At 44.8% G+C, this 25,589-nt stretch overlaps 1 protein-coding gene across 2 annotated transcripts; it reads right to left on the bottom strand.

Annotated features, from left to right (window-relative positions):
- Positions 1-3,212: 3,212 nt before the first annotated feature.
- On the bottom strand, positions 3,213-19,179 carry LOC118365952 (importin-8-like). Of its 2 annotated transcripts, none has more exons than XM_052492071.1 (25): positions 18,986-19,179; positions 17,449-17,530; positions 17,021-17,177; positions 16,606-16,764; positions 16,203-16,359; positions 15,983-16,072; positions 15,773-15,867; positions 15,557-15,641; positions 14,887-15,021; positions 14,005-14,104; positions 13,789-13,865; positions 13,536-13,652; positions 13,349-13,438; positions 12,560-12,725; positions 12,324-12,484; positions 11,785-11,910; positions 10,973-11,048; positions 10,298-10,423; positions 10,029-10,126; positions 9,855-9,950; positions 9,367-9,587; positions 6,027-6,229; positions 5,221-5,436; positions 4,689-4,818; positions 3,213-4,052 (listed from the first exon to the last, which is right to left on the bottom strand). In XM_052492071.1, coding segments are annotated over exons 1-25 (3,048 nt in total). In that variant the 5' UTR covers positions 19,070-19,179; the 3' UTR covers positions 3,213-4,051. The 2 variants fall into 2 exon arrangements, with proteins under 2 accessions (XP_052348031.1, XP_052348032.1); XM_052492072.1 differs by having other exon boundaries at positions 10,982-11,048.
- Between the last annotated feature and the right edge of the window lie 6,410 nt (positions 19,180-25,589).

The following is a 25,589-nucleotide window of genomic DNA, read 5'->3' as shown; positions in this document are numbered from 1 at the left end:
CCTACTTGGCCACTGTTAAAACTGTGTAACTTAAAGTGGGTACAGCCTCAGTGTTCACATTAAACACGCACTGGAAGTCGCATAGAATTTTCACAATGTTCAAGTTTGCACTCAGCAGACCTGAAATTTGCTCAGTGCCTGGAAAACATTTGAGGGAACATTGCTACACACAGCATTGTGAGGTGAATATATATATTATATATTCACCTCACAATTCTGGGACCAGGAGAAAACTAAAAATAATGAAATGGTTTTGCCTCGTTAATTTGCTTATTTATTAGTTATTTTTTTTCATTGGAACGATGCATCTGCGAGTGTTCAAGGTGCCGTTCTGTGCGCTAATTGCCTTCAGAATACATGGTGCACTCACCAACCGCCACACCGCCCAGAAGGGCTAGGCAGGCCTACATTCCTGTGGGCGACGGAGCGTGTCGACCACAATAGCCGTTATCCATCGGTAATGATACGGTTACATGTTCGAGGCGAGTGTGGGCCCCTCTCTTTCTACAATAGCGTTTGATTTCATTACCTTAGGCTTACAGCTCGGTGGCTGACTGCCACCAAACGAGCCGGTCTGGCAGTTATGCCACCACCAGTCCCATCGCAGCACGAGGTGGTATTCAATCTCAAGGGTGTACTTGAGGATGAATAGCTCATTAGGAGGAGAGGTGATTATAATACTACTACTCTGGAATGAAGAGCTTTGGGATGGAGTCGCCAGACTAAACCTATTGCTAGTTGTTAATAGTAGTTGATGCTATTATACAGTCCTTTGCGGGTGTCACTATCTCCTTAGACAGTCCATTATTGCTCTTGTGCCATTACTGATTCTGTCTCATGCCGTTTATTCATTCACATCTCTCCTCTGTACAGAACCACATGTCCTCTGGAAAACCTCCCTCTGAGGTTGCCTTATTCCTCTGACCGGGAAAGGTGACGGTGAAGCACAGACCAGCCCAACTGGAGACCCGCTCTCTTTCAGAACCCCTCCGGGGTTAAAGAAGATGAGGCACAAGGGCAGGAGAGTGGCACATGATTCATGATATGCAATCAGCCTCCCTCATTACCAAAGCAAATGCAATTAACTGGCGTGTGAGCAGAAGTTGCAATGTAGCCAAGACCTCCATTCGGAATCAAATATCCCATTACTAACGCAGCGGTGGAGGGGGAGGAGTCAGGAATGAGGCTTGAACCAGTGACCCTATATTGTTACATTGCGAGGCAGCACACTCTCACCTGTGCCATAGAAGTCCACTCCTCTTAGCAGAGGCCAGTTTCATAGGGAGGCTACACTGTTTGTGGATGCTCCCTCAAGTCGACACCAGCGCCTGGGAAACTTGACACCTTTATTTATTCCCACTCCTCACCAACTGTGGTGGAGTCTGGGGACCTCTGACTCACACAGCGGAGATAAAGCCACAGTCAGCGCTAGTCAGTCTGCATCTCTCAGCTTCAATGGCATGTGGAGACAGCCCCTGTGTGCCCTGGACACACACAGACAACGGCAGGAGAGAGTTCTCTGTGTGTGTGTGTGTGTGTGTGTGTGTGTGTGTGTGTGTGTGTGTGTGTGTGTGTGTGTGTGTGTGTTTTGGGTGGCTATAAAGGGCAGGGAACTACCACGTGACACAAAATGCACTTCACCTGAACTTTGCTTACCCCCATCCATCCAGGTAAGTGATTCTGACAGAGGCACACACTGCAGAGAGACAACAGGCAGTTAGCTGCCCCAGAGAGCAAACACACATCACAGTACTCCACTCAATAGTGAGCTGGGGACTTCAGCTCACTTTTTAAACTGTCTGTGGAAATGGGTTATTTGGTTGCTGAACTGCAGTCAGGTCTCTCTCTCCGACTCTGGCCTTGTTTTCCCTTCTCATACTCAGATCTGATTAGCTTTGCCCAGCACACCATGGCCTATGGCCATCATCATTACCTCCACTCTGCTCCCCAAGGGGAAGAGGCCACCAGGCAGGCTGGAGGAGAGACACCCTCACTGGGACACAGTGGCCAGAGAATCCCCTCGATTATTACCAGGGCAGTAGACTAGAGTTAACTGAAGGGAGTTTAGATCGGCATAGATAATTGGCCACATTTGAAACTTTGACACAATCACCCGCAGGGATCAGCATCACTCTTTGTAACTGGTACCTTCTATACTGGGTCTCTCTATACCGCTCTCTCTCACCTCTACTGGTGTGAGACTGAAGATTAATTACTGCAACAGCATCCTAGCATGGCCTGGAACTGTTAGGAATACGCAACATCACCTACAGAAAACGGTCACTCAGTCATACAGGCCAATAGAAATGAAGAGAGAGAGGGGGAGGGTGTTTGTTGAAGAACACCCCCCCATGTTGGTTTCACCGCCCGCAGAGTTCGACTGCTCTTCAACGCTTGGCTGCTCCTTAATGTCTCGCACACACACAGTCTTCAGTACAAACTGCAGTGGGCTAGAACATACAAACTGCAGCTGAACACACACAGAATACTAACACAGGGAGAGAGAGAGGGAGAGCAAGAGCACCATCGCTTTACCAAAACCCATCCAAGTGTCCAATCTGAAACATCAGGATCTGACTCCCAACCCTGCAAGCAGAGCCCTCTGACTCCACTAGAGAATCAAATGCTGACTATAAAACGCAGAAAGAAGCCCTGTGGTATTTGGACATCTCTAACATTCCAGAGGACATTTTTCTGGACAGCTGGGGACACGAGAGAAAGAACTGTCTGGTATGGAGAGATTCTCAGCTGTGATATGAATTTGATACCCAAGTTCAGATAGTTTGTGGACTGGTGAAAGCCAGATTTCACCCTGTTATTCCCTCTGTCTTGTGTCAGAACCATGGAGGGAGGAATCCCCTTTTAAAGTATCTGAACATGGGCCCTGAGAGAAGCCTGTAAATGAAAACATATTTACTCCTGCCGATACTGTTAACCTGCATAATGTTACAGTAGTTGTTCAATCCAACTGTGTGTTACTGGGCTGGATGTTTTATAAATGAGGATTGATCGCAGCAGTGAACTCTGACCTAGTATTGATTCAACAGAGCAGGAAGAGATGTTCAAAGATGCAAAGTTTCAGCTACAGCAATATCCACATGTTCTCTGCGAAATCAATATAAAAAATCTTAACCCCCACACGCACCTGCAGGCTGAGGAGCACAAACCTACAAACACTCACTATAGTGACATAACAGGAAAGAGCACTGGGCTAGATGTTACATGAACGTTTATGATTTTCTTAAGTTAAAATGAAAACAGTTATAAAAACAAGACAGAGACAAACAAAAGCTCTCCTCCCAGCATCTTGCCCCCTATTACATTTCATCAGAGTGAAAGGAACCCCCCCGTGGGTCAAAGGTCACTGACCCCTAACCCTTAACCTTTCACCCCAAACACGTCTGTCTGTCCGTCCATTAGCACCACAGCCTTGGTTCAGACTAACTGACATATGGTTCTGATTGATGCTATGGCAACCAAGGACATCTGGCCAGTCCTCTCAAGACCATACAAAAGCCAGGCTATAAAGAAACAGGGATTTTGTATACAATACTTACATTCACACAGTTACAGAATCACAGACCCAAGGACTGCACTGTACTAGATGATGAATTCGCTGGTCAGTGATACAGAGTAGGACATCAACCTCTCTCACACACACACACACACACACACACACACACACACACACACACACACACACACACACACACACACACACACACACACACACACACACACACACACACACACACACACACACACACACACACACACACACACTCTCTGGGGTGGGTGTGGTCCAATTACGGTCTGGGATATGAACCGTAAAGTGTGTAAAGTCCTGGTATTATGGTTTCTGGTGGGTCTCCACCCAGTTCAGTTATGGGTCTAGATGGCCCGGTGTTGGTGAGATCAGTAAAGTCTAGTTAGATCTGGTCTGATCTGGACTGAAACAGTTCTTGGTGTGTTTTAAATCCACTTCAGATCAGGCCAGAAGCCTGCTGCTACTCCTCCTTCCATCCAGGCCTTCAGCCAAGTCCCTTACAGCTCTGAAACAACATGACACAGTGTTAGGACTCAACGTAATGGAAAATACAGCATGCTTGTCAAAATACATGTTTAAATCAACAACCTTTTACTGTATGTTGTATTTTCCACCCTGCATCCTTATTCTTCAGCCTCACCAGCTCCCAACCCATTGGCCCTCTGTCCTCTCTCCCCCGTTGGCCCTCTGTCCTCTCTCCCCCCCCGTTGGCCCTCTGTCCTCTCTCCCCCCGTTGGCCCCCTGTCCTCTCTTCACCCCCCCGTTGGCCCCCTGTCCTCTCTTCACCCCCCCCGTTTGCCCCCTGTCCTCTCTCCTCCCTGTTGGCCCCCTGTCCTCTCTCACCCCCCGTTGGCCCTCTGTCCTCTCTCACCCCCATTGGCCCTCTGTCCTCTCTCACCCCCATTGGCCCTCTGTCCTCTCTCACCCCCATTGGCCCTCTGTCCTCTCTCACCCCCATTGGCCCTCTGTCCTCTCTCACCCCCATTGGCCTTCTGTCCTCTCTCACCCCCATTGGCCCTCTGTCCTCTCTCACCCCCATTGGCCCTCTGTCCTCTCTCACCCCCATTGGCCCTCTGTCCTCTCTCACCCCCATTGGCCCTCTGTCCTCTCTCACCCCCATTGGCCCTCTTTTCTGCCTCACCATTGGCCCTTGGCGGCGGTGCTCCTCCTCTGCTGGGACAGGCTGTAGATCTCCTGCAGCTGTTTCTTCTGGTCATCACTGAGGGGCGTGGTCAGAGACTGGTACCAAGGCTGGTCAGTGTTCTGGACCCCTATAGTACACACAGGAGAGTAAGGAATTAGATGCCTGGCATGTATGCATGCATATTCCTTTTTTTCAAATCAAATCAAATTTTATTTGTCACATACACATGGTTAGCAGATGTTAATGCGAGTGTAGCGAAATGCTTGTGCTTCTAGTTCCGACAATGCAGTGATAACCAACAAGTAATCTAACTAACAATTCCAAAACTACTGTCTTATACACAGTGTAAGGGGATAAAGAATATGTACATAAGGATATATGAATGAGTGATGGTACAGGGCAGCATACAGTAGATGGTATCGAGTGCAGTATATACATATGAGATAAGTATGTGTGTGTATGTGTGCGCACAAGTAGCTGTGTGTGCGTTTGTGAGCGAGTCGGTGTGTGTAGATGTGTAACCGCTTACTGAGTAGGGCAGCGGTGAAGAACTGGTACTCGTCCTCCCCATTGTCATAGTCCAAGGGCGTGTTGTACTCCTCCAGGGGTGTCCCCTCCAGCCCCTCTTCATCCCAGTAGTCTTCATCCTCCTCATCGTCCTCGTGGCCTACGGGTGTGCAGGTCTGCTGTTGCATCGTGGTGTTACGGTTTGCATTCACCTCATCCTCATCACTGGGGATCTCCTCTGTGGACGCAACACACATGCAGACAGAGACAGACACAGCGAATCACAAACACATAGAAAAACAGAATGACTAGAAAGAAATGACCCTTTTACCTTTTTTGAAAGGCACAATTTTTTCTTAATGCCGTTTTAATATACCCAATTACAGTAACAGCTGCTTAGCTAACATACATAACAATTTCCTTCATCCTAACGTCCCCTGTACCCTGCCGATCTTTACACTTGACTGAGGAATGCCAGCACAGCTGCCCTGCGGCATGTAGGGCAATGTAGTACAACTAATATGACCTGTATTCAGAGTGAGGAGTCAAGCGAGAGAGAGGTGTTGAAACCTGGCCACAGATGTGTAAAGCAACACGCGTGATCAGCTGAGGACTGATTCCTACCACATCCATATCTAGGTCTAGTCTTAATCTTCTACCATTGACATTATCCCTGACCTTACCCCATGGCTTCCAAACAGAAGGTTTGACTCAACAGTATTAGCAACTCGCCATTCCCTTTCTCTCCTCCTCTCTTGCCTGCTCTCTCCATTCCTCTCTCATTTCTCCTGCCCTCTCCTCCTCTGTTGCCCGTTTTCCTCCTCTCACCGTTCTGGTCCTCCTCGGGTACCCCAGTGCAGGCCAGTAGGTCTGGCTTGTTGAGGCGGGAGGAGTACAGGTGTTTGAGCCCCAGGAACAGGAGCAGGACGCTGGGGACGATCTGAGCCGCTACCCCTTCGACCACCTCTGGCCTGGAGGGTAGCTCCATCAGAACACTCAGTCCGATGATACACATCTTACGGTCATGGAGCCTGGGAGAGGGAAGAGTGGAGGGAGGGAGAGAGAGAATGAACGACAGGTAGGTGGTGAATAAATCATGTATAGTGTACTGTAGTAGGTATAAATACTGTATATCCCATATGTTTTACACTGCTATAGGAAGACCACAGTGTGACTCAGTGATGGCTAACAATATAGTTGATGAAGTTGACTGTATACAGTATGGGTCTAGTAGTATTTAGGCATCATGGTTTAGGGCACGTTGTTTAGCCACTGTGTAATTTATAGTGGGTTGTGTATATGGCATAGGATGTAGGGCGTGTCATGACGTTGGCCTGGTGGTAGGTTTATGACAGTCATAAATACCTCTTCCCCCCTTTGCCTCTCTCTACCCTACTGATGTGACATTTGCAAAACCCTTGGCTAACATAGAGATTCTGGGAACGTCAGAAGGTGGGGGGAAATTAACTATATTCTGGTAATCCGACCAATTGAACATATGCGGTGGTAGTTAATGAATATGATGTCAGTTCGGTTGTCATCTGAGACAGTCTCATCGATGATAGGATGACATAAACTCTACAGTGGAAAGTCTACACATCAGAGTTATCGGATTCACATGGAATTGTTGTTCAATTTAAATGTTTGAATATAAAATTATTGGTGAAAAGATTAAATGTAATTTTAGCTTCCAAATGAGAGATTTGGGTTTTCATAAGGTTAGGGTTCTGCTCAATCAGTGGCCCGCCCCTGTGAAGAGACATGGGTTATAAAACTTTTTAGACACACCCTTCTCGCCTTCCTATATAAAGCCTTGACGAAAATGTAACCTCCCGTTCCGAGGATGTGAGGATGACGGTCCGATGTCAGAATGGTTCAGATAATAACTACAGAACGTAGCCAACCTCAGCGTGAGCTTTGGTTGCGAACGGTATGAACTTTGAACTCTTATTCACTACAGAAGTGATACCTCCTAGCCGTTGAGTTAGCAACAGCAGCTGCAAACGTAGGCTAGGAAAGAACAGACAGAGTACCCCGTCTACCACACAACGACGTTACTACAACAGCCCCTTTTCTTTTGTGTAACCAGCTGTCATATCTTTTCCGCCCGCTAGGAACGATTTTCCTTTATGACGTCATTTGTAATCAAGGTATAATTCATTCTGTGTATATGTAATTCTGTGTGATTAGTTAGGTACAGTGCCTTGCGAAAGTATTCAGCCCCCTTGAACTTTGCGACCTTTTGCCACATTTCAGGCTTCAAACAAAGATATAAAACTGTATTTTTTTGTGAAGAATCAACAACAAGTGGGACACAATCATGAAGTGGAACGACATTTATTGGATTTTTCAAACTTTTTTAATAAATCAAAAACTGAAAAATTGGGCGTGCAAAATTATTCAGCCCCCTTAAGTTAACTTTGTAGCGCCACCTTTTGCTGCGATTACAGCTGTAAGTCGCTTGGGATATGTCTATCAGTTTTGCACATCGAGAGACTGAAATTTTTTCCCATTCCTCCTTGCAAAACAGCTCGAGCTCAGTGAGGTTGGATGGAGAGTATTTGTGAACAGCAGTTTTCAGTTCTTTCCACAGATTCTCGATTGGATTCAGGTCTGGACTTTGACTTGGCCATTCTAACACCTGGATATGTTTATTTTTGAACCATTCCATTGTAGATTTTGCTTTATGTTTTGGATCATTGTCTTGTTGGAAGACAAATCTCCGTCCCAGTCTCAGGTCTTTTGCAGACTCCATCAGCTTTTCTTCCAGAATGGTCCTGTATTTGGCTCCATCCATCTTCCCATCAATTTTAACCATCTTCCCTGTCCCTGCTGAAGAAAAGCAGGCCCAAACCATGATGCTGCCACCACCATGTTTGACAGTGGGGATGGTGTGTTCAGGGTGATGAGCTGTGTTGCTTTTACGACAAACATAACATTTTGCATTGTTGCAAGTTCAATTTTGGTTTCATCTGACCAGAGCACCTTCTTCCACATGTTTGGTGTGTCTCCCAGGTGGCTTGTGGCAAACTTTAAACAACACTTTTTATGGATATCTTTAACAAATGGCTTTCTTCTTGCCACTCTTCCATAAAGGCCAGATTTGTGCAATATACGACTGATTGTTGTCCTATGGACAGAGTCTCCCACCTCAGCTGTAGATCTCTGCAGTTCATCCAGAGTGATCATGGGCCTCTTGGCTGCATCTCTGATCAGTCTTCTCCTTGTATGAGCTGAAAGTTTAGAGGGACGGCCAGGTCTTGGTAGATTTGCAGTGGTCTGATACTCCTTCCATTTCAATATTATCACTTGCACAGTGCTCCTTGGGATGTTTAAAGCTTGGGAAATCTTTTTGTATCCAAATCCGGCTTTAAACTTCTTCACAACAGTATCTCGGACCTGCCTGGTGTGTTCCTTGTTCTTCATGATGCTCTCTGCGCTTTTAACGGACCTCTGAAACTATCACAGTGCAGGTGCATTTATACGGAGACCCGATTACACACAGGTGGATTGTATTTATCATCATTAGTCATTTAGGTCAACATTGGATCATTCAGAGATCCTCACTGAACTTCTGGAGAGTTTGCTGCACTGAAAGTAAAGGGGCTGAATAATTTTGCACGCCCAATTTTTCAGTTTTTGATTTGTTAAAAACGTTTGAAATATCCAATAAATGTCGTTCCACTTCATGATTGTGTCCCACTTGTTGTTGATTCTTCACAAAAAAATACAGTTTTATATCTTTATGTTTGAAGCCTGAAATGTGGCAAAAGGTCGCAAAGTTCAATGGGGCCGAATACTTTCGCAAGGCACTGTATTTAGTAAATAAATAATTAAACCCAATTTTGTATTGCTGACTCAACTTGTTAGCCAGGGTTTGTGAAGATAACCAAGAATGTACAACTTTCAGATGAAACTGAATTAAGGTGACGATTAATATTGACTGCTATTGATGTAAAATAATACTAGGTCTTTAAGAGTTTATTCGGAAGATAACAGCTCTATAAATATTATTTTGTGGTGCCCCGACTCTCTAGCTAATTACATTTACATGATGAGCTCAATCAGGTAATATTAATTACGGATAAAGGATTTTATAGAATAGCATATCACTTAATCCGGCATAGCCAAAGACACGACAGGCGTATGGCTTAGTTTATACACTTACCCCAGGAAGAACTCAGTATCATTCATCCACTGGTTGATGAAGTGAGCGGTGATGGGCTGTGGGGTGTGGGGGAAGTGCATGTTGTCCAGCGTGTGGATGAGCAGGGCTGGGTTGTAGTAGAGAGCAGCGATGGCCACCTGCAGACACATGGTCCTCAGCTCACTGGACTTCACACCTCTGGTTAGCCGCTCCAACACAGCCTCCACGAACAACGGGATACACTGGAGGGGAAGAGGGAGTGAGAAAGAGAGAGAACAAGAGATAGCTATTGTTGACTGGGTAATATCTGTCTGACATTTACAGGAAGATCATTAAAACTGTGGCAGATAACATGGGGCTGAGAGAGAAGAATCAATACAATATTGATAGCAATCATCCCTCCTAACGGGAGATTCAGGGTGTGGGAAAGGAAAGCTAACTGGTTTGGGCTGAACTGGGACCACGTCTACCCTTAAATACTACCCAGAAGTCTTCGCGGTCATTCTCACCTGGTCGATGCCCCTCCCCCGACACTGGAGGACGATGACCTCTAGCAGCTTAGCAGCGTGACACTCTGCATCCTCACCTGCATCACTGGTCAGCACCTACAGCACAGGAGTCAAAGGTCAACATGGGACACTTCATCAAACTCTACCTGAACACATAAACACACACACACACACCTTTTTGCACATGGTGTATATGACCTCTAAGTATTTGGGGTTGGACAGGAGCGTGTCTGTATCCACGGTAACGTAGTTGTGCAAAAGAGGCATCATATCTGAAAGAGACCAGACCGAGATCATCATCGTGTTGGGCGAGCATCAGCGTCACCATCATGCAATTCGACATTACATTCACTGTGATATTCAATGTTCATCTAGACAGGTGTGTAAGCCCAATATTCTCACTAACAGACAGGTGACTGTTGACCAGTGACTCTGTACTGTACCCGTGAAGTAGTCAAAGCAGTCGTGCTGGAAGACCCCGTAGAGAACCACCAGTAGCTGCCACATCTGAGGGGAGATGGTCTGGCAGGTCAACCCAAACGCCAGGGACAGAATCTCCTCGTAGAACTCTGGAGGGGAGGGAGAAGAGGAGGAAACAGATCATCGAATTGATGTTTCCCTTTGAGAGATAAATAATCTTCCACAATGACCCTTCCACTCGTCCTGAAGGAAACTCTCGTTATAACAGGTTATCACATAATCCATTCATTAACATAGAGCTGTATTCTCTCCTTACACACACAGCACAGAGGTGATACAGACACACACACACACACACACACACACACCACAGATGGGATTACACACCCAGAAACACACACACACGAGCCAATTACAGGCATGAATGGTGCCTGGTCATCTGGGATTTGGGAAGTGCAAGGTGAACAGCTTTTGACAGTTAGACAGTGTTCATTGTGAGACGGAAATGGACAAGGTGTTATACAAAAGAGGGGGGTGGCTCACTGGAACAGGGAAGTGAGATGAATATGGTTATTGTGTGAGGTGTGTGTGAAAAGCACACACACACACACAAAAGGTCACAGAGAGGAATAGACACACACAGCAAACAAATGAGTATGTGTGTACACACAAAAACAGAGTGACGTGAGCACACACACCTGCCATACCTATGATGGGCTTCTGCAGCACCAGGCCTATCACCTGTAAACAGATGCCCTCCAACTGCTGAGTGATCTGAGAGAGAGGGAGATGGAGAGGGAGAGAGGGAAAGAGAGAGAACACGATAACGAAAGAACGAGAGGCAGTCAAGAGGGTGAGAGAGGGAAGATACAGGCAGAAAGAGAAAGTGATAACAAAAGGTTAAAGATCATCTATTGATCCCAGGCTAATATCGGTCTGACATAGGGCTGGCACAATTACCATATAACCGACGGTTACGGATGAAGACCTCCATGAAAATAAGTCATAACCGTAAAATGGGGAAGAAAAAAATGAAAGAAAGTGGAACGAACAGCCAGCTGAAGACAGGACGCCAGGGCATTCCCGCGGTTGAGCGTTTCCCGCGGTAACGTGGACTCTTAACAACATTATGAAACTTATGCCATCATTGACTTGAATGGGGACGCCCGTTCTATTCATTCTATTTCTATGGCGGCACATGCAATCAGGAGTGGAGAGGAACAAATATGCGTAAAAGATCAAACAGTTATTACGTTATTACGTTAAGCAGTCATTTGGCAGGACAATTACAGTCACGCAAAATGACATGACCGTCACAGCCCTAGTCTGACATAACATTCACCCCCATGCTCAATAACACTGTGTGTTCACACAAAGCAGGGGAGAGGGAGCAAATCAATCACCAATCATCACACATTCAACTGGAGCTCCAGAGGACTCGATTCAGAATAGGGTGAGTGTGTGTGTACATCTGTAGAATGTGTGAGTGAGTATCCAGTGTCTGTCTCACCTCCTTGTGGTCCTCCATAACAGTGAGTATGGTGTCTATGGTGCTGAGGATCCCCAGAGCCATCACCGTCTTGTCTTCACTCTCTTCATACTCTTCACTCTGTAGCACCTTGGTGAAGATCTCGGCCTGGAGACACACATATGCAGGCGGTGTTAAGGCTTTCGCATGCTTCGGTTTGTCTGTGCTGGCTTAAAATGACCTTTGCTTGAAAAAAAAATGGGGGGAAAAAACGACAATAGTACTGTTTGTCCGTCTTGAGACACCGCAGCCAAAACAGTCAGAATTAATCTAACTAAAAAAATGGCATGCCTAGGAGATCTTAGTCACGCAATTTCACATCTAACGAAGATGTTTGGTGCAGTCCGCTATCGACTTTGGCTTGCCTCAAGAAACAAATGCGGACGCCTGTACACACACACACACACACACACACACACACACACACACACACACACACACACACACACACACACACACACACACACACACACACACACACACACACAGTTAACCAGTAGAGCACGACAATGGAGGCGTACCAGGTTCTGGGTCATGTCGACGGCGATGACAGCCACTTCCTGGTTGTACTCGCAGATCATCTTTTGAATGACGTTAGTGAGGTCATCGTTCTCCGTCTCCTTGATGACGTGGAGCAGCTCCTGCATGACAGGCCTGATGTAGGGCCTGATGTAGACCTTAGCTAAAGAGAGGGAGAGAGAGGGTTCAGTGTGTGTGTGTGTGTGTGTGTGTCCATGCATGTGTGTGAACCTCAGACCTTGCTCCTGGTTGCTGACCAGTGTCTGCAAGGCGATAGCAGCCTCCACCTTGACGGGCATCTCCTTGTCTGCTATGAGGCCCTGTTTGACCAGCTCCACCGCATTCCTCAAGACCAACTCGTTATGGAAACGCAGCGGGCTGAACGAATGCAGCACCCAGCACGACTGAGGACAAACACAGGGTTACAATCACTGATCTATATCTACAATCACTGATCTATATCCCACACGGATGGGCATCGCTATCAGTTTGGAGCCTATCCACATCATGTACAAATCAGCACTATCCACTTCCAGTCACCAAAATGTGCAGTGGTGCTTCCCAACACGTTCACCTGCCCGAAGGTGGCCAGTAAGTAAAAGAGCAGGGGTGAGGGGGGTAAAGAAATGCAGGGAGGGGGATGTTTAGTCTATATAAAACAGGACTGACAGACCATTCTGACTCACATGGATGGGACTGTATGGAATGTAGCACCCAACAGGACTGTAGATATAAAGAGGGAAGGAGCCATTTTAAAGATTGAAGAACTGCAAACACACTCACACATGTTCTTACACACCCATTCTCAGCTCCATGAGAAGAGTTGGGTTAGAGGCCCCTTGGAGTGAAAGCGCGCTGCGTGTGTGTGTGTGTGTGTGTGTGCTTCTACACCTGCATTGCTTGCTGTTTGGGGTTTTAGGCTGGGTTTCTGTACAGCACTTTGAGATATCAGCTGATGTACGAAGGGCTATATAAATACATTTGATTTGATTTTGATTTGATTTGTGTGTGTGTGTCTCTCTCTCACCCTAGCCCGGAGGTATCCCAGAGGGGAGTTGAGTAGAGGGAACACATAGTTCTGTAACATCAGCTCCATCTGCTCCCTGTACACCCGCTTCTACAGGACGACAACAGGAAGAGAAGACTCAGTCACAGATAGACTAAACAGGCCATAAAACAAGAGGAGAAAGTACAGAGACACACACACTGCTGACCTTCAGTAGGAGTTCGGCCAGTGAGCCGATGACGTGCAGTGCCCCATCCTTCCTGCGGGGGTCAGCAGAGGGCTCCATCATGATCTGGTGGCAGAACTCCATCATCTGGGGAAGAACCTGGGAAGAGGGGGGGGCAGAGCAGTGATGAAAGTCATATCAGCAAAGACTCAGTTAAGGAAAGGAAACTAGGAAAATAAGCTATTTAGGACTGTTGGGTAGTGTTTGTTAGGTTCTAGTGTGGTTCTCCACTCACCTCCTTCCTCTTGCGGGCTGCTTTACACAGGAGGCTCTGGGCGGCAGTGGCAGGGAGGGCATGGTCATCATACACATCTGGAACAGAGAAAGAAACCCAGCCAAGCTCACAATTCACTGTATGTCTATTCTACGGAAGCCTGTGTATACAGACCATACAATGTCCCACTACCTCCGTAACTACTAACTGATTGAGTTACAGAACGTGTGTACTCACTGAACTTCATGCGGATGTACTCGTATGGATCCTCCTGCCACAGTTTCTCATCCTCGTCTTTGTAACACATTAGAGGGAAGATCACCTCTTGGCTGATGGTCTGTGGAACACACAGTACACACACGTTCAGGTTAACTACTAACTGCCAGAAGTGGAATTGCAACAGTTTTTAGAAGCATAGCGGTATTCAGATTAGATCAATTACTAAACAGTGGATTTAAATGCTGACATGAAGATTAATCAAAGTTACATACTGTAACTCAATCCAAAGTGTAATGTCACAACCTTATAACAATGGTATAACAAGGTGTAATTTCACACACAATCCCACATTTGTGATGGAGAAGCGCTATATATATATAAATCCATTATTATTTACATGTCACAGGGATACAAGGTGTAGTGGTGTCTGTATGACCCACCTGCATGTGTGGCTTTATGGGTTTCCAGGTGAGGGAGTGAGACAGGCAATGGTTCAGGTCGTTCAGAGAAAGTGTGTGTGTGTGTGTGTGTGTGTGTGTGTGTGACCCACCTGCATGTGTGGCTTTATGGGTTTCCAGGTGAGGGAGTGAGACAGGCAATGGTTCAGGTCGTTCAGAGAAAGTGTGTGTGTGTGTGTGTGTGACCCACCTGCATGTGTGGCTTTATGGGTTTCCAGGTGAGGGAGTGAGACAGGCAATGGTTCAGGTCATTCAGAGAAAGTGTGTGTGTGTGTGTGTGACCCACCTGCATGTGTGGCTTTATGGGTTTCCAGGTGAGGGAGTGAGACAGGCAATGGTTCAGGTCGTTCAGAGAAAGTGAGTGTGTGTGTGTGTGTGTGTGTGTGTGTGTGTGTGTGTGTGTGTGTGTGTGTGTGTGTGTGTGTGTGTGTGTGTGACCCACCTGCATGTGTGGCTTCATGTGTTTCCAGGTGAGGGAGTGAGACAGGCCCTGGTTCAGGTAGTTAAGAGATTTCTGGAGAACGTGAGGCGTGACATACTGCTTCTGTCGGTGTTGGTCCAGCACCTTCAACAGGACCTGAAGGAGACCACCCAGAGAAGAGGTCACACCAGATCGTACAAGGTCAGACTTTAACAGAAGACTACCGCTGCTCATGTACACACATACATCAACATTGGTAGATGTGGACAACAGACATATATACATTCAAGGTTTGATGTAAATATTTAGAGTGTTACAAACTCTTACCTGTTGGATCCCTACAGCGTACGTCTTTAAGAAAAAGTCTACAAACTATTACCTGTTGGATCCCTACAGCGTACGTCTTCAAGAAAAAGTCTGCAAACTCTTACCTGTTGGATCCCTACAGCGTACGTCTTCAAGAAAAAGTCTGCAAACTATTACCTGTTGGATCCCTACAGCGTACGTCTTCAAGAAAAAGTCTACAAACTATTACCTGTTGGATCCCTACAGCGTACGTCTTCAAGAAAAAGTCTGCAAACTCTTACCTGTTGGATCCCTACAGCGTACGTCTTCAAGAAAAAGTCTGCAAACTATTACCTGTTGGATCCCTACAGCGTACGTCTTCAAGAAAAAGTCTGCAAACTATTACCTGTTGGATCCCTACAGCGTACGTCTTCAAGAAAAAGTCTGCAAACTCAAAGTACTCCTTCGTCACGTTGCCTGGGCTTCCGTACCTGCCACGCAAGTATAGAAGAATATGGTTAGACTGAAAAGAAAGGCTACGATCCATAAACACACAAACATATTCACATCAACATACATCCAAATTCATCAACACACAAACACATCTCCCGTGTCCCCTCACCTCTCGAACAGTCTGGTGATGATGTGTAGGGCCCACTTCTTACTCTTCCACCACACCAAGTCGGGACGGTCGTCCTCATCCACTTCCAACGTCTCCTAGCAACCACACACACACAACAGAGGTTTTTTACTCCCCTTCAATAAAAAAAAAACATAGGTAGAGGAATTTGCAGAAGGTCTACACAATGAAGAAGGATGAGATAAACCTTACTGGGGGGACATCTCTGTCCATAACAGCTCTGAGGATCTCCATCCACTGAGTAATGACTGTGTTATTAATCAGCTGGAGAGGCAGGGAGTACTGTAGGAGCAGAATAGACACACACTGGTATTAGTATCACACAAACGTGCACACGCATGCCACATGCAGTTAGTCACAGACACTTGAGCGTACAGTCAGTCAGTCACACACACACAGTCCCTTCTCTCACCTGTACGAGTGCGTGGAAGATCTTGAGGATCTGTTTCTGTATGAGGACAGAGAAGATGGTGCCGTCAGGCAGTAGCTGGGTGACGAGCTGCTGTATACGGGGCAGGAAGATCTGCATGGCTGCTAGCAGCGGATCCCTCTCCTCCGCCTTCTTATACCTGACACACACACAGACATAGACATAGACACAGACACACACAGCACATCAGCATGAGACAGCACGCAGATGTGACATCATCGACAACAAGCTGGGTGCAATGAGTGAAAAGTGTAAATGGAATAATCATTTATGTCACTCAGCTTATACACCAGAACTACTAAACTCGGACTAAAAAATGGTGTCTCAAAATACAGCATCGTTATGACTTGATCACTAGTAAGTGATCCTCGGGTGGTTGACTCACTCGTAGGTCTTGACCAGCTGGTAGAGGGCCAGGAGGCTGCCGTACCAGCTGCCACTGTTCTGAGACTGCAGATACAGGCCGATCTTATCCACTATGGCCGTCCAGCGCCCGGGGAAGTCGTGCTTTATGATGGCTCGCAAACACACTGTCAACTGGGCCCTGGGAGAGAGAATACACACACATACATACATCAGCATTGTATTCTTTCTCTAACATGCCATCACTAAATTATCCTCCCATCGCTCTTCATTGGGCACTTGTAGTCACCTATACAATCAAGTGACACAGTTTCAAAGGCTCTTGGTAGAGCAGAGCAGGGGACCGGAGCACGGCACCACCTGCCCTGAGTATCAGGCTAAGAGGTAAGGGTGAGTGTGTTAAGGAAGGTAAAGGAGGTTAGGACAGCAGGACCCACCGGATGGACTCGGGACACTGGATGATGCCCTCCACGATGTTGTCTCTGATCTGCGTGCGGTCGTTCTCGTGGATGTTGAAGGGGAACACCACCTCCCCTAGAGAGGGCTCGCGGTCCTGCCAGTACTGGCTCACCATGTTCTTTAGGTAGATGGCCGCTGGCGCACAAAGATAAACATCACTCAGACTGGCAAGACTGACACAATTCTACCTTACAATTCATTCATTCACGTGGCAGCTAAAAAGCCAGCTTGATGAAGAATCTCCATTGAAAGTGACTTCTGTCCAGGAGGCTCGATCTGTGTCCGGGACACCGGCCCAAAGTGAGGCTATTATCAGTGTTGTTTGTAGCTGTTGCATTGGTCCAGTGATGTTTTAAAAACAGCCAGATGCAGGTCTTTATGTCATGTTCTGGGGCAGGGTTCTTACCTGCTTGGCGAACAGGGAACTCCACCTGTTCAGACACAATGATCTGGAGCAGAGTGGGGGCGAAGTTGATGATCTTGTACGACTGGAACACACAAGATAAGACTGCCTTGAAATGAGCTCAACCCAAATCGGACCCCATACAGTCAAGCGCCTGACCACTTGAGCGGTCAGTTTGACATCTACAGCACATCGTGAGCACAGGGGTCAAAACATCTTTATGGTGACATGGCAGAGTGTAAGGAGGTGGATTCCCAGGTTGTTTGTTGAGGTCAGTACTAAATGAAGAACAAGGAAAATACACAACAGGTGAAGCATGTAGCCTATTCGCTCGCTCCCAGACCAGTTATCAGATTTAAGGTAGTAGAATAAGCCATGGTCTGTCAAAGATATAACCAGAAACCAACAATTTAAAAAGGGATATTTTGTACCGAACGCTTTCTCTTTCCCTCACTATCTCCCTCTATCCCTCCTCCTCTGCCTGTCAAAACTGCTCACCTGCTGCAGAACAGTCAGCATTCTGTCTCCAGCAAATGCCCCTAATGTCACTTGGTTGCATCACTGACAGGCATTTCACACAGACACACCAATCTTTTGTCCTGATTAGTGTAAACCTACTGAAGTGGACATTATGTAAAGTCAAGGCAGTGCAGCCCTATTGCAGATGTAGTTATTCTCAGTGATGCAATCATGACCTAGGCCTGCATGTGCTACAAGTCTTATATGTAACACATCTTTCAACTAACACAGCGTTCTGCCCGCCCCTAATTCAGTAAAAAGCTGAGGAAGTGGCTGAAGAAAATGAACTACTATTAAATTCATAGACTGAGCTATGGATGCAAGGCCTGACCATCCATGAAATAAACACGAGGCTATAGAGTTTGTTTACATTTCCCTTTGTTTACAAACAGAGTGAAACAAGTTTATATTTTGGATTCTGATGGGGTGGGAGAGTGGAACTAAACTCGGGAGATTCTTCACGAATCAATAGGTACATATGATGAATTTATAGTCGAAAAATAGATGTGGCAATTGCAGATTGACCCTTTAAAGATGCATTTGTCTATCGCATTTAGATTTGGTTTTGGATGAAAGAGCGATTCTAACGAATTCACCGGTCAAATCCCATCAGAATTGTAAACTTTTACTATCGCTGGCTGAAATTTCTGCAATTGTTACAATGTTTCAACTCGCGCATGATGTCTACAATTACAATCAAATCGGACACTTGCTAGCTAGATTGTTTCACGAAAAGCCACATCTCTGGACTGCTGCACAGTGTGCGCACACTGCCTCAAAATTCTATTGTTCTCCGGTGCAACAGTTTGTGTCGGAAGTTACATTAAATGTCAAACTACTGTTTCGTGTCCTAAAAAATAAACATAGAGATGCACATATAAGTTATAGAAAGACAAAATCATTGATCCCGAAACATGGCCTTATTGCGATCCAAATCATAAACACGGACAACCCTTTCTGGAAATGGGTTCATGCTGCCCGAATAACAAAAACAACAAAGTTATTTTGGCCATTCACCCACCTGATTGAGTTCGTTTTCAGCTGCTATCCGAAGGTTGGGATCTATCGTCCCTTTCAGTGCTTGAATTATCCGATTGGGATCCATAGTATTTAATCGAGCGGTAATTGCTATGTTTCACAATCACATTTATGAACTGCTCCAAATTCGGCAAAGCGTTACGGAACTGCCCTAGCCCTGCCCCATTTTACCGGCAATCAGCAGGCGGTGGACGCAAATCAATGTAAATAGTGGCGATTTACGATAGCCCTTCGTTCTTCTTCTCTCTGTAATAGGTATTTACAGTGCAGAGATTAGTTTTTACTGCCACCTTAAGACCTGGAGTGGTCATGACTGAAAATATCCCTTCTGTCACAATCATTTGCGGTAACCTTAGATTTGACATGATGTTTCTTAACCAGAGACGTAGGCCAGGGTGGGCCCAATGGGGAGCCATGGCCCACTAAATCAGATTGAGCAACAATAACAAAAACTGCTCTTTACTTGTCTGTGTTCCAAACAGGCCATTAGTCTTTTTACATAAACATGCAAACACCATCATATATAATTCATAGCGAGCAGTGCACTGAGTTAGTCCGATTCGATGAAATATGAACAAATTAACTCACAGGATGTGTTGCCAAAAAGAGCCAACTGAAAGCCACACCCCCAATAACAAACCAATATGACTGCATTGAGGCATGTCACTGTGCTTCTATGGCTGCGGCAGGTACCCTAGTGGTTAGAGCATCAGACTAGTAACCAAAAAGTTGCTGGATTGAATCCATTAGCTGACAAGGTAAAACTCAGTTGTTCTACCCCTGAACAAGGCAGTTAACCCACTGTTCCTAGGCTGTCAATAAGAATTTGTTCTGAACTGACTTGCCTCATTAAAATATATGCTGCTGCCTACTTCGTTTGTTCATTTTGCAGAGCTGCCAACTTTTGAAGAAAGCTTAGAGAGATTTGCTATGTGAATTTCCTTGCCCCCTGGCACAACCCCTAGAGAGGGGGAAACGTTACTATTTTAAAGCTAATTTCCTGCAATTCTACGTATGTTGACATGGCTTAGGCCTATGACCAGGGTGGAAGATAAAATAAATAAAACACGGGTCAGGTGTATTCAGAATGTTTTGAACATGAAATGAACACTCAAAACTGGACGACTTGTTACATTGCAATTTTTGGTGGATGACAGGTGAAGTATGGGGGAAAAAAGGTGGTTTGACACTTTATTCAGACAGTAATGAAATGAGATAGGGAGACAGGCCGATGCTATAAACAGTGGGAAGGTTGGAAGCAGGGATTAATCCCTGTTCTCAGGTGGACAGTTGTATCCAACATGGTGTGTAGTGTTTCCACTACACCAAGATTTTGGCCAGGACATTTTAATGGTTAATGGCAGTGGGTAACCAAATCATAGATTGCAGTCTCCTTGTCCATAGACTGCTTTCAAGGTAAGGACACAAACATTTTGTAATTTGGGTGAAATATCACTTTAAAAAGGGCTGGAATAAAATCATGCTTGGTCTTCAGGAGGGTTGGCCAAAACTGATCCATATTTACCAAGTGCTGGGTGTTTGAAAATGTTCTTGTTATAACAATTAATTTATCAAAATCACCAAAACTTCAAGAGAAATTGAATGAATATCAATATTCAGGTGGTTTATGCCTACTGGTTGAAGACTCTTGCCATCATCTTACTCTAGAAAATATGATGTGTTTATGAGTTGCCTAGCATATCCACAATACTAAAATGTCAAAAATGATATTGGATACCTGGAGCATTTCATATCCAATGCTTATTTGTATTTCTTATTCAAAACTGCCCACGAATGACTGAAAAAATATAAAAAACAAAAATTTAAACGCAACATGTAGTGTTGGTCCTGTGTTTCATGAGCTGAAATAAAAGATTGCAGAAATGTTCCATATGCACAAAAAGCTTATTTCTCTCCAATTTTATGCACAAATTTGTCCACCAGAGCTGTTACCAGAGAATTTAATGTTAATTTCAATTCAACGCAATGGCTTTATTGGCATGGGAAACATATGTTAACATTGACAAAGCAAGTGGAGTAGATAATAAACAATAGTGAAATAAACAATAAAAATTAACAGTAAACATTACGCTTACAGAAGTTTGTAAATAATAAAGACATTTGAAATGTTATTATGTGTATATATACAGTGTGGTAATGATGTGCAAATAGTTAAAGCACAAAATAAGTAAATGTAACTGATGTGAAATGGCTAGCTAGTTAGCGGGGTGCACGCTAATAGTGTTTCAATCGGTTACGTCACTTGCTCTGAGACCTTGAAGTAGTTGTTCCCCTTGCTCTACAAGGGTTGCGGCTTTTGTGAGCGATGGGTTACGATGCTTCGAGGGTGGCTGTTGTCAATGTGTGCAAAGGGTCCCTGGTTCGATCCCAGGTAGGGTCGAGGAGAGGGACGGAAGCTAAACTGTTACATAAACATAAATATTGGTTGTATTTACAATGATATTTGTTCTTCACTGGTTGCCCTTTTCTTGTGACAACAGGTTACAAATATTGCTGCTGTGATGGCACATTGTGGTATTTCACCCAGTAGATATGGGAGTTTATCAAAATTGGGTTTGTTTTCAAATTCTTTGTGGATCTGTGTTATCTGAGGGAAATATGTCTCTCTAATATGGTCATACATTTGGCAGGAGGTTAGGAAGTGCAGCTCAGTTTCCACCTCATTTTGTGGGCAGTGTGCACATAGCCTGTCTTCTCTTGAGAGACAGGTCTGCCTACAGCGGCCTTTCTCAATAGCAAGGCTATGCACACTGAGTCTGTACATAGTCAAAGCTTTCCTTAAGTTTGGGTCAGTCACAGTGGTCAGGTATTCTGCCGCTGTGTACTCTCTGTTTAGGGCCAAATAGCATTCAAGTTTGCTCTGTATCTTTGTTAATTCTTTCCAATGTGTCAAGTAATTATCTTTTTGTTTTCTCATGATTTGGTTGGGTCTCCTTTTTTTGCTGTCCTGGGGCAATGTAAGGTCTATTTGTGAACAGAGCCCCAGGACCAGCTTGCTCAGGGGACTCTTCTCCAGACCTTACAACCATAAAAAGGCCATTCGGTTCTATAACTGATTCAAGTATTTTTAGCCAGATCCTAATTGGTATGTCGAATTTTATGTTCCTTTTTGATGGCATAGAATGCCCTTCTTGCCTTGTCTCTCAGCTCGTTGACAGCTTTGTGGAAGTTACCTGTGGCGCTGATGTTTAGGCCAAGGTATGTACTGTATATTTTTTTGTTTGCTCTAGGGCAACGGTGTCTAGATGGAATTTATCTTTGGGGCCCTGGCGACTGGACCTTTTTGGGAACACCATTATTTTTGTCTTACTGAGATTTACTGTCAGGGCCCAGGTCTGGCAGAATCTGTGCAGAAGATCTAGGTGCTGCTGTAGGCCCTCCTGGGTTGGAGACAGAAGCACCAGATCATCAGCAAATAGTAGACATTTGACTTCAGATTCTAGTAGCGTGAGGCCGGCTACTGGAGACTGTGCTAGTGTCCTCGCCAATTTGCTGATATATATGTTAAAGAGGGTGGGGCTTAAGCTGCATTCCTGTCTCACCCCACGGCCCTTTGGAAAGAAATGTGTGTGATTTTTGCCAATTTTACACTTGTTGTTTGTGTACATGGATTTTATAATGTCTTGTGTTTTTCCCCCAACACCACTTTACGTCAATTTGTATAGCAGACCCTCATGCCAATTTGAGTCAAATGATTTTTTTAAATCAACAAAGCATGAGAATACTTTGCCTTTGTTTTGGTTTGTTTGCTTGTTTGTCAATTGGGCTGTGCAGGGTGAATACGTGGTCTGTCGTATGGTAATTTGGTAAAAAGCCAATTTGACAGTTGCTCAGTACATTGTTTTCATTGAGGAAGTGTACGAGTCTGCTGTTAATGATAATGCAGAGGATTTTCTCAAGGTTGCTGTTGACGCATATCCCACTGTAGTTATTGGGATCAAAATTTGTCGCCACTTTTGCGGATGGGGTGATCAGTCCTATGTTCCAATAAGTGGGGAAGATGCCAGAGCTAAGGATGATGTTAAAGAGTTTAAGTATAGTCAATTGAAATTTGTTGTCTGTATATTTTATCATTTGATTGAGGATACCATCAACACCACAGGCCTTTTTGGGTTGGTTATATTTTGTCCTGTAGTTCATTCAATGTAATTGGAGAATCCAGTGGGTTCTAGTAGTCTTTAATAGTTGATTCTAATATTTGTATTTGATCATGTGTATATTTTTACTGTTTGTTATAGGGCCAAAAATATTGACCCATACATCTCCACTTGGATAGATATCTCTGTGTTGTTTGGTTAGTGTTTTCCAATTTTCCCAGAAGTGGTTTGTCTATGGATTCTTCAATTACATTGAGCAGATTTCTGACATGCTGTTGCTTCTTTTTCCGTAGTGTATTTCTGTATTGTTTTAGTGATTCACCACAGTGAATGCATGGACTCAGGTTTTCTGGGTCTCTATGTTTTTGGTTGGATGGGTTTCTCAATTTCTTTCTTAGGTTTTTGCATTCTTCATCAAACCATTTGTCATTGTTGTTCATTTTCTTCGGTTTTCTGTTTGAAATGTTTAGATTTGATAGGGATGCCGAGAGGTCAAATATACGGTTTACATTTTCTAATGCCAAGTTTACACCTTCACTATTACAGTGGAACGTCTTGTCCAGGAAGTTGTCTAAAAGGGACTGAATTTGTTGCTGCCTAATCGTTTTTGGTAGGTTTCCACACTACATTCCTTCTGGCATTTAGGTCACTACAGACTAGTACATGTCCCTGGGCCTGGTAATGATTGATTTCCCCCTCCAGGATGGAGAAGATGTCTTCATTAATGTATGGGAATTCTAGTGGGGGGATATAGGTAGAACAAAAAACATGAGTTGGCGCACACCCAGAAAAATTTGGAGAAATAAGGAGAGTCGCACACTCCATATATAAACTCCCAGTAATTGATATAATTATAATAATTTAGTATTTACCAACGTTTCGGCATCACTGTGCCTTCTACAGGGTAATGTCATGAGTACTTGAACCAGGTTATGTAGACAAACAGTGCAATTAGTGCAACCAATGACAGTGAGGGGTGTGTCATAATGATTAAGTTAATTCGAATGAATAAACAATAGTTTATGGCATATTAAATATATTAGGCTATTGTTATCATATAGAAACATAATTGAATATTCTACATAATATTAGCATCAACATACACATTGTTTAATTCAATTTCACATATTTGTTTTGCATTTCATTTGTTACATGTCATATTTTGGTTCAACCTTAATGTATAATAAGCATCATCAACAGAGGAAAAATATTAGGTGTACGCTGATAGGTTGTAGAAAGAATATATACATTTATAAGACTTCATAAAATAAAGAATTGTTCTTAAGGCCATGAGATCAAAGTCAATATTCAGACCACTAGGGGTCAATGTTTTTAGATATTCAGTGAGCCTCCCTCTGTAGTAGTAGGATCTCCATGTTACCTCTCCTTGGTAGAGCAACATGCTCAATGCCTGTGTATTTGAGGGAGGATGGGATGGTTAGCTTCAACAAAGTGAGCTTCTACTGGATAGTCAATGTTTTTACACCTGATTGAGGTGCAGTGCTAAGCTATGCGTTGTTTTAACTGCATTTTCACTTGTCCTACGTGGGCTTTTCCACATGAAGAGGTGATGATAGATTACTCCCTTGGTCTTGCATGAGATGATACCCCTAACAGGGATTTTTCAACCTTTTTGTGGTTGTCTGAAGGATGTTTTTAATTGTGCTGTGGCACTGTGCGCATGAACATGTCGTTCCCATTTGGAATGGGTATCAAGAGTGTCGGAGTGGGCTTGTCAGATCTCACCAATTTATCTCCAATATTGTGACTATGCTTCTGGACCACCAGTGGGGGTTCCTTGAAAAAGATGTGCGATTTTGTCTGATTGCAGAATATGCCTGTGCTTTTTCAGGATTTGCTTTCATTTTCTCTGAACCCTTGGTGTACTCAGTGCAAAACAGGGCTCCGGGCAGCCGAGCGGAAATGGAGGAAAACTCGCCTCCCTGCGGACCTGGCATCCTTTCACTCCCTCCTCTCTACATTTTCCTCCTCTGTCTCTGCTGCTAAAGCCACTTTCTACCATTCTAAATTCCAAGCATCTGCCTCTAACCCTAGGAAGCTCTTTGCCACCTTCTCCTCCCTCCTGAATCCCCCTCCTCCCTCTCTGCAGATGACTTCGTCAACCATTTTGAAAAGAAGGTCGACGACATCCGATCCTCGTTTGCTAAGTCAAACGACACCGCTGGTTCTGCTCACACTGCCCTACCCTATGCTCTGACCTCTTTCTCCCCTCTCTCTCCAGATGAAATCTCGCGTCTTGTGACGGCCGGCCGCCCAACAACCTGCCCGCTTGACCCTATCCCCTCCTCTCTTCTCCAGACCATTTCCGGAGACCTTCTCCCTTACCTCACCTCGCTCATCAACTCATCCCTGACCGCTGGCTACGTCCCTTCCGTCTTCAAGAGAGCGAGAGTTGCACCCCTTCTGAAAAAACCTACACTCGATCCCTCCGATGTCAACAACTACAGA

The sequence above is a fragment of the Oncorhynchus keta genome, chromosome 33, assembly GCF_023373465.1.
Source record: "Oncorhynchus keta strain PuntledgeMale-10-30-2019 chromosome 33, Oket_V2, whole genome shotgun sequence".
Lineage (NCBI taxonomy): Eukaryota > Metazoa > Chordata > Actinopteri > Salmoniformes > Salmonidae > Oncorhynchus > Oncorhynchus keta.
Note: the sequence above shows the minus strand (reverse complement) of the source record. Positions and strands in the feature narration are given on the sequence as shown.